General features: G+C 35.8%; 1 protein-coding gene across 3 annotated transcripts; it reads left to right on the forward strand.

Annotated features, from left to right (window-relative positions):
- Nucleotides 1-284: 284 nt before the first annotated feature.
- FAM204A (family with sequence similarity 204 member A) lies at nucleotides 285-17088 on the forward strand. 3 transcript variants are annotated; one of them, XM_009488147.2, is made up of 8 exons: nucleotides 285-476; nucleotides 598-943; nucleotides 1922-2012; nucleotides 2592-2625; nucleotides 3215-3317; nucleotides 5102-5191; nucleotides 16142-16248; nucleotides 16607-17088. In XM_009488147.2, exons 2-8 carry the CDS (start codon nucleotides 692-694, stop codon nucleotides 16656-16658), a joined length of 729 nt encoding a protein of 242 aa, XP_009486422.1. In that variant the 5' UTR covers nucleotides 285-476; nucleotides 598-691; the 3' UTR covers nucleotides 16659-17088. The 3 variants fall into 3 exon arrangements, with proteins under 3 accessions (XP_009486422.1, XP_075573747.1, XP_075573748.1); XM_075717632.1 differs by having other exon boundaries at nucleotides 3218-3317; XM_075717633.1 differs by lacking the exons at nucleotides 16142-16248; nucleotides 16607-17088 and adding an exon at nucleotides 14687-14803.
- The last annotated feature ends 589 nt before the right edge of the window (nucleotides 17089-17677 follow it).

Here is a 17677-nt window from a genome sequence, read left to right on the forward strand (position 1 = left end):
TGGTGAGGGGTGCGCGGCTGCTCGGCAGCGCCCTGAGGCTTGCGGGGGCCGGGAGGTGCTCTCGGCGTTCCCCCGCGTTCCCCCGCCCTGCCTTCGAGCCGCGTTTGGCTTCGCGTCCCTTCGTCCGGAGCGGGCTGCCCCCGCCTCGCCGGCCTGCCCCCTTCCCCGGGCGGCCGCTCCGCTCCTCTCCTCTCCTCTCCTCTCCGTTCTTCCCGCCGCCGGGGCTCACCCGTACCCGGCCTTGCCCACCCGGCGCGGGGGAGGCGTCTGCGCTGTCCCGAGAGGCGATCGCGGGGAAGGGCTGGGTGCGCTCCCCCGCCGCCCGTGGGGAGAGGGGAGGCGTTTGCCGCAATACCGCGTTTAAACGGAAAGCAGCTATAAACAAATGCGACGTGACAAAACTTTAAAGAACGAGGACGAAAAAGAGCTAATAGCTTCATTCTGTGTACTTAAATCCTCTGCTTCTCTGTGAAATAGTAAGTATTAGAAGCTTTGCAATGTGCTTGTCCAAAACATCTAATGATAGTTACTCTTCTCAAGAGAAATTAAAATATTTCTGATTATGTGTTTTGCTATTTCTGCTTCTCTCTTCTGCAGGCTGATTCTGTTTTTATCTTGGAATGGGTAAGGTCACATAACTCCAGTGTCTTTGCAGTGACTTGAAGTGGCTTGGACTTGTTTAAACTGGAAGATGTGGAGTGGACTGTTACCTCCAGGACTGAATGAAAGTGACGTTGACTTAAGTTCTGATGAGGGAGATGAATCACATAGTTCCTTTTCAAAGGAAGATGCAAAAGCAGATACCGAAAGAGTTCAGCTTTCTGAATTCCAGGAGAATAGACCTGAAAGTAATGCCATCAGTGAACCCATTTTGCTGTCAGTGACAGATGGAGAAAACGAATCTCAGACGTGCCCTTCTGGAGTTTCTTTAAATATGTGGAATGTGGGTATCGTTACAAGTCTCCAAATGTCCAGAGCATAAATGCAACATACTCAAAGTCGAATGGCTAATTTTTAAAGTAAAATAACTCAGTGTTGAATATTCAATATATAAATCTGAAATGAAATAAAATATGATCAAAGTGTAGTCATTGTAATATACCTTAGATAGTTTCAAGCAGGGTGGACAGGAATTTAGATAGGAAATGAATGTAACTTTTTTTTTTCCCTAGTGCAGTGGTGATTGAAAGCCCAGCAGGGAGATCTTTGGATAACTTGTGTTTTCGGTAGCGTATGGGCTCTGAGCTTATTCGTAACTGCTTTCTGCATTAGTAAGGATTTACAGCTCAGTAAATCAGGCACTGTACTGGGGATGCATATCTGTGAAGTAGAGGTGTACCCTTCTGCTTTCTGTAGGGGTTAGTTGCAGGCATTCAGATTCATAATTGCTTATAACCTCTTGATTTTCCTGTTGCATGTAAAGACTGAAAAAAACCTAAATATAAACAAAGCAATCTGTGTTTTAGGGTTTTGAGTCAAAATAAGAATTGGCAAAAACTAGTTACTCTGCTCCATCCATTGATCCACGTAGGTAGCCTGCTGTGCGAGGACTATGCTGTCAGTAATACTTGGATTACAAACTACCAGCTAGGCAATAACAATACGTTGAATAGCTCAGGAGTGCACAACCAGGGTAAGTGTATTCAGTGTCATGTCCCGTGAGGAAACTGTTGGGTTTGAATAGTCCTGGGATTTAGGGAGGGCAGAAAGTCAGAGAGAGGTGATGAAAGATTAGAGCCAATTACAGTTTAACACCATCAGAGTTGGATGTTCTCAATGCATAAATTTTAATGTAATAGATACAACAAGGTACTGTGGACAAATAAGATACCAGGACAACATTTCTCAGCACATTATGTAATTAAAAAAAAAAAGGGAAAAAAAATTAAAAATACTGATTTGCCTTTTCTTAATCTTGTAGAAATTTCTGGAGCTTCAGAATAAAAACCGTGAAATGAAAACCCAAGCAAATCAGGGAAACAAAAGCCGAAAAAGAAAGCGCCGGAGAAAAGGTGTTTTATATAATTACAGAATTTATTTTCTCAAAGGGGAATTAGTATCAAATACATTGGAAGTGGAATTTGCCGGGTTTGGGGTTTTTTTTTTTTTGTTGTTTGGTTTTGGGGATTTTTTCTGGTGTGTGGGGTTTCATTTTTTTTTTTTTAACCAAGAATTGAATGCCTGAGTAGATGTATTGCAGCTATTATCTAGGATTTTATTTTTCCCATTGTATACAGCACTTGTAGAACTGGGTTGTAAATTGCTACTTAAAGTTCAAGTAATAAATTTGTCCCCTTTTTAAGAAGGAGCTAGAACTTAATTAATACTGATTTACAATGGCTGAGTGTATTTTAGTAATTCTGTAAAATGTACTTTTGTGTATTCTGGTTAAAACTTCTTCACAGATACTGTAGGAGGTTCTTTGTATGAAAAGTCTTATATCTGAGTGGTTTAAATCCACATGATCATTGGGTAAAAATCCTAGTGTGTCAATCTTTCAAAGGAAATGTGACCAATTAGAGTTCTGCTAACTTCATTAGATGCTGTAGGGTGTTAGTGTGTAATGTTGGATTCTTTTTTTTCCCCCCTAGAAAAACAGAAAAAGAACGATGAAGCGACTAAGAGGTATAACCAGGTCAATGTGATTATCTGAGGTCTGTTTTTAGTACCAGGCAAAACTTGTAAAAAGCTTGACCACATGCATGGCCAAAGCCAAAGCTTTGAACATCATGTAAAATATCTGAAGTTGTTCAGTTCCTCCGTTGGGCAGGCTGAATTTGATACCAGTGATTATTTGATAGGGTTTATTGCTTGATTTTAAAAGCCAACACAAATGTGTTATTTAATGTAACTTAAAATGGACTTAATGTTATTCCTAATGATGTTTTGCATGTAATTGCATACAAGCTCCCGTTCAGCCTGCTCCTCCTCCTCTTCTTTTTCCTCCTTGGCAGTGTTAGATTAAGGGTCGGACTCAATGATCTTAAAGATCTTTTCCAACCTGAATGATTCTATGATTCTATCAATTTGCTTCCAAGACTGTGGAATTACACTTATAGAGGGGAAGGAAGAATTAATTACACTTCCGTTAAAAATTGAATGGGTGAAAAGAGCATGTCTGCCAAATGGAAGAATATCTTCTAGCATTGAAAAGAATATTACAAGTTGTGGAAAGGGAAGTGGTTATATTAATGACTTTTGTTGTTGTTTTTAGTAGCCAACAGCTGGCAAATGAAGACAAATGGAAAGAACTTACACAATACTTTGGAATCAATGATAGATTTGAATCACCTGTGGATAGCAGGGCTCCACAAAAGGTGACTGTTGATACAAAAGCAATCTTGTACACAAAGCAAAATGTTGTACTTGGTAGTAAAAGAACTCAGCCTTAACTGAGATAGGAATAAAACTGAGACAATTGGGAAGTGAGTAAATGATCAAGTCACTCTGAAGGCAGATAATTTTGTGCACACTTTTAATGAATTTCCTTTTAGATATCACAAGTCATACTTGGATTGGAAGGTTGCTGTGCTTTCTTTTAAGACAGTATCCATGCTTGTTTTGTTTTCTATTATCATGAGAGACAGAAGACTTCATATGCATTGTTTGACTTTTTTTGACTTTTTTTTTTCTTTTAGCGGTCTTTTTTTGCTGTTGTGTTTTAACTTTAAAATGTGTCAAGTAAACCCTTTAGTTGACACCAGTGGCTATAGGAATTAGAGGGCCAAACCTACCATACAGTTTTACTGGATTTATAACGCATTCTGTACATAAATATTATTGTGTACCTAGTCATATTTGAAATAACTGGTACAACATTATGGACAAGTTAAGAAACTCGTATTGTGAGTTCCTCATAGCACTGTTTGTTCTGTAGTTTTTCTAGTGAAGGTCTGTATAAGTTCTATGACATCAAATGTTCAGTTAGCCTCCTTTATGATCAATTTTTGTATTTTTCATTTGTCTGAAGTAAGTTTCTACATGCATATCATGAGATATTTTTCACTTCTGAGTTTGTTGTGTTGGTGGGTATTGTCACTAAACTGCTCAGGATAGATCTGGAATGAGGCCCAAAGTATTAAAATGCAGATGCTCTCCACGTAAGTTCAGAGATTTTATCACCAGTGGAATGTATGTCTCATCAATTTCACAAAAGACATCTAACAGAATTGGCTGTCACTGCAACTTCCAGTTGTGCACTTTGCCCCACCCCACAACTTCACCTGAACAATTCAAGTGCAGTATTTGCAGATCACTGTTTCTCAAGAATTGTGTTTGCTTTTTTGCTTTTATCTTTTAAGAAAAAGTATATGTTATGAAACTGTCAAATGTGTTTTCTTTAGCATCACTAATATTTAAACCAGTGAGGCTGCAGATTGTCTTTTGTTATGAAAGTCAGTTTTTTGTGAAATTTTGAAGTTGGTGCCTACTGCTATGCTACCCTTCTGTATTCCTTCAGAAGTTTCTAACTATAATTTCCAGCAAATACTTGATTTTTACTGTTACATTATTTGTAAATGTTGTCATTAAACAAGTTATGGTGATCATAAAGGTTATTTTTTTATTTTCAGAGGTTAAATTCTGTAGCTTTTTCATTGTTTTCCATAGGAGCGCTAGAATTTTTAATTTATTGGCACAGTGGACTAGCACCATGCCAGAACTCAGGTTTTGGATAAAGATAAGATCTTGGAACTGTAACGATACAGTGGTAATTGCCATTCTTCATGTTACCTGACACATATATTTCACATTTTGTTTAGAAAGCTCCAGGGATGGAAGAGATAAGCCAGATCTTCAGATGAAATTTTATTGTGACAGGCATAAACTAGTCCGTGTAATTTTTTTAACCTGCAGTATTATCCTGCACATAAGGTGGAACTAATGCAATGATTTGTGCTCAGGCAGCCTTTCAGTGAATTCCTAATTATACTGTCCATTACAATACATAGACAAAGTGATTTGTGTTACATAGAAATTACAGGTTTATGCAGTGTCTTAAAATAAAGAACTTTATGAAAGAAATATTTTTAGAAGGGAGATGCTCCTTTTAAAGGTGTTACTTCTTTATTTGTCCTAAAGATATTTGCTTCTCTTTTTCTAGTCTGGCCTTGAACTTAGCATAGAGAAGTCTGTGGCTGAAGGTGACATTGATAAGGCTGAGGAGCTGAGTGATAGATTAGCCATTCGTGAGGTAAGTGGGCTATTAACAAAAGCTCTGAGGAAATGTTTAGTTTTCTACAACTGTGCAAAAAGTGCCATAACTAAAATAGCATTGAAGATTGTTTGGGGCATCTTTCTTATTTCCTAAGCAGATTTCTGTTGGTGATTGAAAGATTTTGCTGCTGATCTAGTAATGCTTGGACAGCTGTAGCTATGTAAAAGAGCTGAAAATACAACTATGAACAAGCCTAAGTAACCTTGCTTTAAAGCCTTCATGCTGACTCCACGAGTCAGAGGAGTCAGTAACTAGTCATCTATATTGAGCTTTTGGTTTTTCTGCATGTCGCAAGCCAAGAAAACAGGAGTAGGGTGTTCCCTTCCTGTCAGTTCCCTGTGTGTCTGATTTTTCTTTGCATTCCCTTCCCAATAAGCTTGGAAAGCCTGAAGAAAGGTAGAGATTTAGAAAGCTTGGAGAAAGACATGCCCAAATAAGGACAGCTATACCCAAACTTGTGTGCCAGTACTTTTTTTCTTGTGTATTCATATGATCAGGAATTGATAGCTAGAAGAATTCTGAAGAATAATGGGAGTAGATGGATGTCAAACACTGCTGTAGCCTTAGAATTATGTTTATAGAATGAATGGATATTTTTTTCTCCCTGTCATAATTTTTTTAGTATATAAATGCACATCTTAAAAAAAAAAAAAAAAAAAAAAAAATTCCAGGTGAGAGAAACTCAATTTTTTCAAGATGTCTTGTTAGTTGGTGTATCTGAGTAACTTTATGAAGGCTGTGCTGCTCTTTGCTGCAAAAATTGGACCCTTCAATTTGTATCTAGTGCTGAATGAATACTTAAACTGGTGAGGAATCTATCAGGTACCTCTGGTAATTGCAATTTCATGTAAGAAATAGTTAAATTGGTGCACGTATGGTAGGTGGTAGCAGCTGAAGTATGTAATTGAAATCCTTGAGGGCTGTTGTGCCCACTGCTATTTGTGTGTGGGAGAAAATGCAAAGGAAGAAAATTAGGATAAAAAGATAGTTGGAATAGTTTTGAAGCCAGGTAAGGAAAAATAACTAAATAAGTACTATTTGAGGTGAGCGGAGAAGCTGTCATTAATTCATCTGGTTTATATAATTTAAACTATAAATATTCTAGATTAATATCAGAAATTAATTATATAAGTTTTGCTTTCATTCCTCTATCTTGCATATTCTTCCTTCTTCACGGAGGTAATGGGAATTTTCTGTCCTCTGTATATACTAGCAATATTCAAAGGTATTGGGTAAGGATTAAGAAAGGAAGGACAAATCTTGAATACTTCTCATTCTGATACAAATAGTTGAAATGTTTCCTAAGTACAGAGTTTCAAGCTAAGCTTTAATGTAAAATTGCAGATTTAAATCTGTTTAATGCAATATAATACAATATTGTGATGGCTTTCAAAACAAATGGCTTTTGAAATGGGAAATACAGTTCTTAAGGTTCTCTAAGGTTAGTTAAAACTAACTGTTCCTCAGTGCATGTTCTTACACAATCATTAAACTCCTACATTTAGTCACTCAGGGCAGTTTCTAATGACTAAACTCTTATCTGTGTTTTCACCAGTGATCACAAAACTTCAATCCGCAAACATAACAGCTATTGACAGTGATAGGAATGTGTCCTCATGTTCCCTTTAAGTCTGACCAACTTCTCCCTGTGATACCGTTGTATTGCCTTTCATGTGTACAACATGAAAAACACTTGCTGTTCTCCTTCACAAATGTCATATCCCGTCTACTCTAAAGTGGTTAGAGTATCATAATCAATAAAACATACTGAGGTTCTAGTGCAAATTGTTTGACTATAAAAACAAATTAATGTAAGAAGTTTTAAGGTTTTGTAATATTTATGATAAACTGTTATCTGATTTCAGTAGCCATGGGATTGTACGTCATCTAGCATATCCCAGGTGCTACAGCAATGTATTATTATTTGTGGAACATTAGCTCCAAATTGTTGACTTTCAAATATTAGCATGTTGTAATTCTGAAAACAAAATGCTTGAAACATTATTAGTATTCACAGCCTTGACTTGGTTTTGGTTAAGTGGGTTTATCTGAATAAATAGTATGTTGAAAGAAGGAAAACTCAAATGACTCTGGCTTGATCTCATGAGGAGTTCTGTCGAGGCAGAACCCATGTGAATTCACTGGGGTTCTCTACTGTTGTAAAGATGTGCTACATAACCAGCTGCAAGATTCATTTTTCTTTGTGTTTTAAGAAGCTGTATTTTTTTAATGGATCTCTTAAAATACTTTTTATTCTAAGGAAATCATTCTAACAGTGACTTACTCTGATTCAGTGGAGAACTATAGGAAAGGGTTTGATTATGGAAGAAGTTGATTCAAAAATCATTGTTTTGTATACAAGTACAATTAATAAAACATTGCTTTCATATCATATAGTATTTATTCAATCACTACTTTCCTTCTCTTTGCAATTTAAAGAAATGTCCCTTTTAAAACTCATTTTATGTAATGCTTCCTAGAAGCAGGTTAATTTGTGAAGTATGTGGCTATTTGTTTCCCTCTAACTTCCAAATGCAACACAACACCGTGAGGGGGTCAGGCATGGAACTATACTGTGACTGTATTGAAGTACACCACTTCTGAAGTCTAGAGGAATAAGTGGATGAATTATTGTTGTTCTTATCTCAACTTCATCTTTTTATGTCTAGTTTTCATTTTTCTTGAGCAATGTTGCAGGGTTGGGAGCAGGGAGTGTATGAGAAACAGCTGCCTTCTGTTTGGAGTATAGCCCCCCTTGCAGCCATGTGAAAAATGTTCAGTGGGTAGGTGTTCTTTTTGAAATCAGGTGTATGGGGTTTTAATCGGCACCATTTTCTTTTGCAAGAAGCAGTGACTGGAACCTGCTGATAAAGCTTTTGCTTTGAGGCACAGATCCCAGAGTTCTTAAAGCTGTTTCCTGCCTTAATAAGTGAGACTAATTTTTGATGTATAACATTTATAAGCCTGTGAAACTGATAGGGCAGCTTCAGTATTTAGAAAAATGAAGCCAAAAATAAACAGATGATGAGAATAGGCAGTAAAAACATGTCCTAAAAAGCAAAGGAATGCCGAAATGATGCTGTCAATATGCTATCCTTATGACACAGTGAGAAAAGGTTTTTAAAAGTCAGATTCCTTTAAAATCAGTGATGATTTAGGCAATATGCATAATCTAGCAGCTGTGAGTGGATCACTGAAATTTACATCCTAAAAGCCTAAATGATACTGCTTCAAGGTTTTGGGTCATTTGGTTTCCATGTGGTACTTGTTGCAGGTTCTTTAAGGAAAATGTTACTGTACTGCTGTAAATGAGGCTTTGGGCAATATGTTATTTGTTGCCTCTGCTTTGAGGAATAAGCACAAATGCTGATTTTAAAACAAAACTTCTAAATCTAGTAGCATTTTAGACTGAAAAGTTAGACCTTGGATACCTTATGCATGAGGCTCTGTATTCACTAGTGACTGCATGTGTGGATTCATATGTAGCTTTTGAGACTAGCTGAAAATGTTTCACTCTTTTTTTTTTTTTTATTGGAAGTTACATTTCTATTAAAAATGAATTGTACTTATGTGATGATGATATTCAGTCTCATCTCTTGGCACCCTCATGACAAAGTATTACCCTTTCTCTCCCGTTGTCATCCTAGTTTGTGGACAAAAGAGTGATTGCAGTTAGTTTGGGAATTATCGGGGTAGCAGATCTCTTAACTGTAGCATCCTTGGCCATCCCCACAGCACGTTCTCTTGTGGGGTGTTGTGCTTCACTAAGAATTCTAGTAATCCTGACATTCTTGATTGCATTATTTTATTTATGAGTGAAATTCTTCCTGAAAGAATATGGGCATGTCTGCATTATGTTGTATAGAATAATTTAGGCCATCAGTAACTCTGCTTCTTCAGCTAGACTGCTTCTAGAACCCAGTCTAGCTTGAGCATCTCAGTGCTGTGATGCAGTTACGGTATACAAGATCAGCACTGCTTTGATAAATTTTTGTTGGGCATCAACATAATGCAGGTGGGTCATACTGCTTCATCTTAATTCACTGTGGATTTTTAAACACACTGTTAGACTGAATTATATCTGCCATATCTACAACATAGTACTATTAGTAATAAATAACTAGCAATTCATTGCAGTGTGCTGGTATAATATGCACAGTTAAGGTTTATTATTGTAATCCAGTTGCTGTCTTGGTCATAACATTCCAGGGCTTTTCAGCATTGGCAGAGAGTCCTTCATGTTTTAAAGTTCTTCTTTTCAAATGTAGAATGGCGTACCTAAAGCTATTGTTCAAACACTGCATTTAATGATGACTTGTTTAACTTGAGAGATGCCAACAGAAGTGTTAATATCAATGTAGGAGTTACGCAAAACATTCTGAACCTTTTAGAATGAAAGTTGTTGAGAGAATGAAGCTTATGTGGACACTTAGCTGGGCTGAGATAGAATGGTTATTTTGGTGATGCTGTAGGGTAGGGTAGATGAGATTTAATGGTAGCAGGTACTTGGATATGTAGCTGGGAATAGACACTTGCAATTATGTCAACTTTTCCAACGCTTTTGAAAAATCTTTTTGGAATAGTATCTTGAAATGTTTGTGGGAATCTGCCTAGATTTTTTTGAAGAATACATGTTGATAAATTAGAGCACTGTGACTGTGCACAGTTGGGAGTGTTTATCCTATTGAGTAAGTATGGTATGTAGAGATATCCGGTAATTTCACTTTGCTGTAAATCAGTTTGAATTTGGAGTGATACTTGTACAAGTTCTTTTCCTAATTAAACCAAATAATTTTAAAAGATTCCCCCCCCATGCCCCTAATATATAAATCTGAAAATGTTTTCCAAGCTTCTTTTTCCCCTAGAGAAAGAATTTTTCATTGTGCTTTTGTACTCAAATCATTGTGCGGTGTCTCAAGAAGCAGAATGCAGATTTCATATGGCTCTAATATTCTGAGAACTAATCTGGCTGAACCTCAAACTTTGCATTATGCTTGTGGTTTTTGTGTTAACTGCCTGGTAGGTAGGTGCCACATTGTCTAAGAGCGCATTAGCCTGAGGACAGTAACTTGAACACGATAAAATAATCTTGAGCATATTAGACTTACCTGTCAAAAGGAACTTTTAAAATATTTTGTAATTTAGTGTGCTAAATTACTGGAGTAGTTGTCAGTCTCTAAATAGTGCAGGCTTTTTGACAGCACTGTTCCTAAATGCTTAGCTTAGTGGCTTCTGGCATTTTGGTGAAACATTTTTTAAAAAGCTGCAATTTATAATCAAGATTAAATGAAAGATCTACATCGTAATCAATGAGATCCTAGTGAATAGCCAATTAATTTCATTCTCGTGTTACAGCAAGATCAGTCCTGCTGTTGTCTTCAAAATTTGTTCCATTGGTTTTGATCATCTTCTAATGATCAAATTAGTATCTGTTGTCTGTAAGTAACTTCTAGTCATATAATTTAGAATGGGAAGTGCATGAGCAAGGTTGTATGTCATAACCATTGAGAACCATTTTGGAAGCTGTTTTCCCTTTGAAAATCTGGATAGGATGCGATTGATCATGAGGTCGCACACACGTTATTGTTTCAGATGGGCAGGTTATAGTACTTGACGCTCTTCTGTTGGTAAAATATAGTTTCACTTCTAAATTCTGTGCAATGTTCACAATTTATCATAGTGCTTTTAGGTACCTGAAGAGATTGATGCAATTTTATATGGAATGTAACCAGGCACCAATTAACTTGGAAGTCTTGCCCATTGAAGGACCCGGGGAAAAAAAAGAAAACCGTTTATTTTTTTATCTCTGAAGGATTTTCTTTCTAACACTTAGCAGAGGTGCTTCCAAATATCTCTCTTCATTGAGGTTGTTTTCTTTTAACCTTTGGAACATGGCAGGGTTATCACCTAGAATTACATTCTTATGCTCCCTTAATTATGTATATCTTTTCCTTAACAAACCTTAAAAAAAGATTTCAGATGTTACAAGTCTAATTAAAGAGACAGACAAAGCACAGTTTATACTGTAGATTTTTTCTGCAGTTCAATTAATCAGCATGTTTTCTCTTTTAATTAAAACCATTTTAGTAAATTAAAGCCCACAGCAAAACACATATATAATTTGTTTGTAATTAGCTCTTAATTGGTGGTAGTTGAAGCTTAGCACCCTTGGTTTCTTTCTTCATGATTGCCATTTTATTAGCAGCCAGTCATTAATTAATCTTTTTTTCTAATTAGCTTATAAAACTGTTGATGGCACATTATTGTAAATGTGATTTTAAGTTCAAAGCTTGTTAATAAGCTTTCTTACTTAGAAGAACAGAGATAAAGAAATTGCTGAAAACAGTACTACAGTCTTTTTTTTAAAACTGCCTTTCTTATAAGGGGGCTGTGTAAAGCATCTAACAGCTTATAGTTAATTTTTTAATGCTGTGTTTTCTCATGAATGGAAGAAGTTACTTGCATTTACATGTTTAAATCTAGCAAAGAGCTTAATATTAGAACAGTTTTCTGTCCTTGCTCCATTACTGTGTCATCCAAATATAATTTGATGTTGTAATACACAGCATAAAAATATAACAAAGGTATTACAAAGTATTTTACAGTGGAAGTTGAGCACATCATTGAAAGGGGACAATTTTCACTGCAAAATCCACTCGGTATTCTTGTTTGCTTTATATATTTTGTATACGTCAGCAATGGATAACATTCCATAACATAAAAGGAGAAAATCATTGCTAAAGGCAAGCCTGAAATAACTAGATTCATATTTGATGAGAAACTGTAACACTGTATTAAAAGGCTGTCTGGCTTCTCTGGTATAATCATAGGATATTTCAGGACCTGTTTGAATATAGATGTGTTGCTAAACCTACAGAAGCTCTAACATTTTGAATATCATACGTAAATATTTCTGGATCAGTTCTTGAATCTGATGTCTCATTACTTGCCTCATTCAGCATTTACATTGCACAGTGCTATCTTAATGAGAAGTCTTTGCTTTATGATGTTAACACGTCTTGATTTTTTTTCAAGGAACTTTTCTGGAAGTTCCAGTAGGTTCTGTTGCAACTTAATAAAAATGTTTACTCTTCTGCCTGAACTTTACATACTATTTCAACTTCAGCTGTTTCTTTGCTTGTTTTAAAAGTGTTTTATGATGCTGTGCAAGAAACACTAGAAAGGGATAGCTGACAAGGAAAAAATTAAAAATTGGATAAAAAGTAAATGAATAATGTCATATTACTAAAAAGATGAGAGGCTAATTTGTGCCGACTTTTTGCTAATTTTGTTCAAGCCTCAAAATGAGGAGCTGTCACCCGTTCTGTGTAGCACTGATGACAGTGCCAATGATCCATGAAATAAGCTGCCGCTGGCTTTGTTCTGATAAGAATGAACAAATCTGCACAATGTACGGCTCCCAGAATCTCATTTTCATACTTGCATGCAGGCTAAAAGAAATAAGCTGTTTGCAGGCTTGATTAATCAGACATTTGAGGGTTTTTTGTCTCTTTGATCTCTTTCGTCTCCTAGGTAACTTGCTTGACATTAATGTTGAGCTTGAGTAAAGACAATCAGGAATTGTAGACCAAACTGATATAAAAATTAAAGACCTTAACACTTTAAGTACTCCAGTAATGGTTCCGCTTTACTTCAGAAAACATCTGTTTTCATTTAATTAAAGAACAAAAGAGAATGGCGTAAATATTTTTCATAGAGACCTGTTATTCCATAAAAAGTTAAAGTATGATAATTGGTATTTTTAAATAAATGCCTTGCAACTGTTCAAAAAGAAGCAAAGGTAACAATTTCAGATTAGTAGAAAAAATTATGAAAAATAATGGATAAGGAATTTTCATTTATACTACATTAAACATCTAGAGTAAGATATTTGATGTGATTATTGGTCAACTTCAAAATGGAAAGGTCTTTGCCCTGTAGAAACTAAGCTGTTTTTTAAGTTTGTCTCAAAAATATATATATATTGTGTTACAAGGATGAACCATTATATTAGTTTTACTACCCAATATGATTTACACACTTTAAACCTGTAAAATTGAAAGGAATTTAAAAAAAAAAAATGTCGCAGTGCGTTTGCTTGAGGTTATGCAGACGCTTTTACAAATCTTCCAAGTGGCTGTAAAGATGAATGCCTCAAGGGTCTAGCCAGGGCCCTGCTTTTCCAACCAGCTAAAGCCCTTATCTTAAATCCAAGCAAAGTACCATTAATCTTTTTGAAAGACCTTTTATGGCTTTTAATATATCCCAAATTAGAACATTTTACACCCTTGGTTCCTGAAATATGGTGATAAAAAGCCTTTAGAGCTTAATTTTCCTTACTGCGTGCTCTGACCAATTTGCAGTTCTTTGTGATAATGTTTAGACACCTTAATTAAAATGCAGCAAAATATTGGATGTTCTATATGGAAAATGCTGATACTTTGACTACACAAGAAATTGTTGTATATATTTTTATTCATGCTTTCTTACTTCTTTTAGGATTGTATTTTATTGAGTTATCTGATGACCTGAAATGTTTGGTGGAGTTGGGTTTTTTTTTTCTAATGTAAAACCCATGGATTTCTTCGGGGGGGCAGGGAGCGAAGATGTATGTCTCGGTGTGGGTGGGAGCAGATGTTTAATCTGACCAAAATGTTTGTGTGTGTTTATATGCAACATACTTGTTTTCATGTCTTGAAAATTTGACTCTATGCAGCCTAGAGATGATAACATTAATGCTGAAAAATGTTTCTCCTTTTAGTTCTGTGTACGCTACAGAGGATCTTATTATCCCATTTTTTCTGTACTTTTCAAAGATGGAAGAACTCATTCTGTCTTACAAGAAATACAGATCAAAAGACTTTTCTGCAGCACTTGTGTAGACCTCACTTGTTTATATTTGTATGTGTGTAAGTGTTCAATAGGCCACTTGAATATATTTTAAGGAGATGCTGTTATGCATCACACCGAGTTAATTTTGAAGTATTTCAGGAGGTAAAATACAGTTCAGAAATAAAGGTATGGTTCTGCTGGTTGACTGACTTCAGCCATCAGATTGCTTTATTTTTTAAGCTAATAATTATCCTATTTCAATTAACAGGTAAACATTTTTGAGTATTTTAGGTGAATTTTCTTAAGTATATTAAAGTTAATAGCTGCCCTTAAATATTAAGTGATAATGCAAATAAGAGAATGTTATGTTCTAGTCTTTGACTTGAGATTTGGCAGTTCAGATGTTGGCATTGAATTGCTGATTATATAAAAGGTTAATGCTCAGAGGAAAAATGATGTTGCTAATAATAAAAAAGTTTTGAAATGTCTGGTCCCATGAGTTATTTTGTGTATCAAGATGATGCAATAGGTACATATTTTATGTGCAAATAGTAGATGAAAAACTTGTCTAAAATTACTTATTTTGCACAATTTCCTCTTAAATTATTATGCTTACCTCTCAACTGTTTGTGTTGCCAGTGTTTAGAGCCTCAAACAAAGATGATGTTGTGCTTACTGCCTGCGTGCATGTAGACTCTTAAAGCCTTCTGCCGAAAGGCTGCTTTCTCGATTCTTGAACTCTGAAAAGACGATAAGGTAGAATAGCTTGTAGTGATGCTGTTTTGTTTTGCTTTGTTAACAAAATGATCAGGGTATTAACCTACCTACAGGGTAGGTGTTTGATGGGAGAGTTGTAGAAGATGTGTCAGCGCATCTACACCTGAAGATGCGTTCTTGAGTTCTCTCTCGTCTTATCTGGGTAAAATGTCCCTGAGGAAATAAGAATGGCCTGTATAGATGCCGCAGATTATTGACGTGTATTACCATTAATGATGGAACTTTAACCAAAGTGTTAGGGAGTGTTCTTTCACTTGGGTCTCCCATGCCTCTCTTGTTTGATGCTGCCACGACATTTTAGAGGAATTTAGAATATCCAGCCAGAAGCATGTTAGCTAACTTCAGTAGGTTAGGAAGAAAACGTGTTTGTTCACATCGCCGTTTGTAGCAGTTTTGGCTAAATTAATTGCTTGTTTGTCTTGGAGAAAAGTGGTAACTTTTGAGACCAAATTCTTCCATAATTCATAATTTAGTTGCAGATAATATCAAGTCATGACAGCAATCACAAAATGTAACTACAATGAACAAGTTATGAATGCTGATTAAGGAAAATAATCTGGTCATAGTTCACAATACCTTCTTCCATATCTTTTGCTTTATTCTTTTTCCCCCCGCCTTGACATTCACTAAAGTGAACTTAATTCTCACAGTGTGAGTAAGTTTATGAAAGTAAAGTAGTATTCATCTACAGCCTATTACGGCCTCATTTGAAAAGCATGTATATTATCACACTAATAATCTAAAAGCTGATAATGTGAGGACTAAATGCCAGATGGACTCTAAGGACACTGCTTCATTTACTTTCTGGACAGACTGATTAAAACATGACTACTGGTACTATGGAAAATGTGTGGTAGTAGCAGTTCTTCCAGTTCTTCCTGTATAAAACTGTCTTTTTGGTTGGTTTTCATACTGGTAAGACCTGATACTATTGTGTTAGCACAGCTGAGGTCACAGACTGGTCTTAATAATGGAGACTGTGTGTGTATATATCTTATGTCTATATAAAAAAAAATTTATTTAGAAAACAGACAAACAAAAGGATCTAGTGGGTTATTGCCCTCTGCTTTTATTCTTGAAAACAGAGGATTTGGTGAAAAGGAATGCTTGCCCCAGGATCCCACTCCTCTGTATTTCTCTGAAGAGACATTCTTGTTTGTCTGATCTAATAGTACAGCATCAGCCTAATATTTGAAAGGTATTTTAATGTCTACTGACTTTTGAAAAACAATATCCGACCAAGTAATTTGTGAGGCTTAGAATAGATGCAAATGGCTCATGTGAAATTTATTTCCTTTGTTCCTTTTTATGTCTTAGCTTGGTGTGAAAATTGCCAAAGCTGCTGCTTGCCGCAACTTTGTAAAAGCCAAGCAAGAAGCTGAGGCTGCTCAAGAAGCTCGAAAGAAAAAGAAGCTTGCTTGGGGGTAAGTCATTTGAGTATGGAATTAAACATTTGTGGTTTCACTGGCACTAAGTGTATACAATACAGTCTCAGTTAAATGTTTTCGTAGTTGAAATAGGCTTGTGCTAATCTTATTTGTTTAGTTTAACCTTGTTGGATTTTGGGGCGGTTTTTTATGGGTTTTTTGGGGGTTTTTTTAGCAGTGTCTTAGACTTAAGTACAGAGGCTTTACCAGAATTAATGTATTGGTTATATGGCTACTTTTGCCTCCATGTCTTTATTACAGTATTAAAAATAAGTTTTTATTTTTTGTTATTGAGTAGTATGGTTGAATACCTGAAACTCGTGATTTCTAACATGGTTTTTATGCTCTATTTCAGATTTGAAGCCAAGAAAAGATGGGAAACAAAAAGCAACATGGGATACATGTAATCCATCCTGTTTTCCTTAGGAGTCAAATACCTGTTCTTACTTGAAGAATCTTTGTGGGCAACTTCCTAAATCTAAACACAAAAAAAACCCCAAAACAAACCCCAGCACATGAAGTTCCTTGTGTTTCTCTTAATGCTGTTAGACTGCGGTATCTTGTTTTGGCGTTCTCTTACAACATAGCAAAAATACTATGTAAACTTCAATACTATGTTAAATACAGTATTTTTCTCCAAAGTATGAAAGTCTAAGGTAATGCATTTGGAGTCTGATAGAGAACTCTCTGAAGTTGGGATGAAATACTTGGTCCAAATTTGTTCTGTGCTGCACTGCAGTTACAATGTTAAGTTTTCCTGCTAAGGTTATACAGACTTAATGCAGTTAAGTACTGCTTTTCTGATTGCTTGAAAGTTGGGGGGGGGCACTAAATAAAGGAAATAAAAGCACCCTACCTGTTTAAAACTATTGTTATTTTTGCATTTATGGGCTTCATAAATATAAACAGAAAAAAATTAGCTGAAGAAGTCCATCCTCCCTCTTCTGGGAGGATCCAATACTAATCATTGTGTCCTAGTGCCATGTTCTTCCGAATATTTCAAATTCCCATTTTCCTTTCCTTCCCAAGAACTCAAGTTTTAAAAGTCTGAGTTTCTTTGAGCAGATAAAGTATAGAAATATATATCTGAAATATGTTGTGCAGTTAGCTGCACAACATGAAACAAATGTAGATTTTATTCCAAGTCAAATGTTTTACAGATCAATTAGGATTTCAGTGTTTATGTTATAATCTTACAACAAGAACTGATGATAATGTTTCTTCAAAACTGTTCTCAGTGAAAAGTAAGGACACATTCAGAACCAACAACTTTTCTCCCTGAAGCTCTTGCATATATGTTTAGTCACCACAATGCCTGAATTGAATTGGTAATGTAAATGTCAGTTATTGTTAACCAAGATTAATACGTTTCAGGCCAAAGGTATGGTATTAGCGTAATGGTGATTTACTATGTCAGTACTTGAGG

This window comes from Pelecanus crispus, chromosome 10 (genome assembly GCF_030463565.1).
Source record: "Pelecanus crispus isolate bPelCri1 chromosome 10, bPelCri1.pri, whole genome shotgun sequence".
NCBI lineage: Eukaryota > Metazoa > Chordata > Aves > Pelecaniformes > Pelecanidae > Pelecanus > Pelecanus crispus.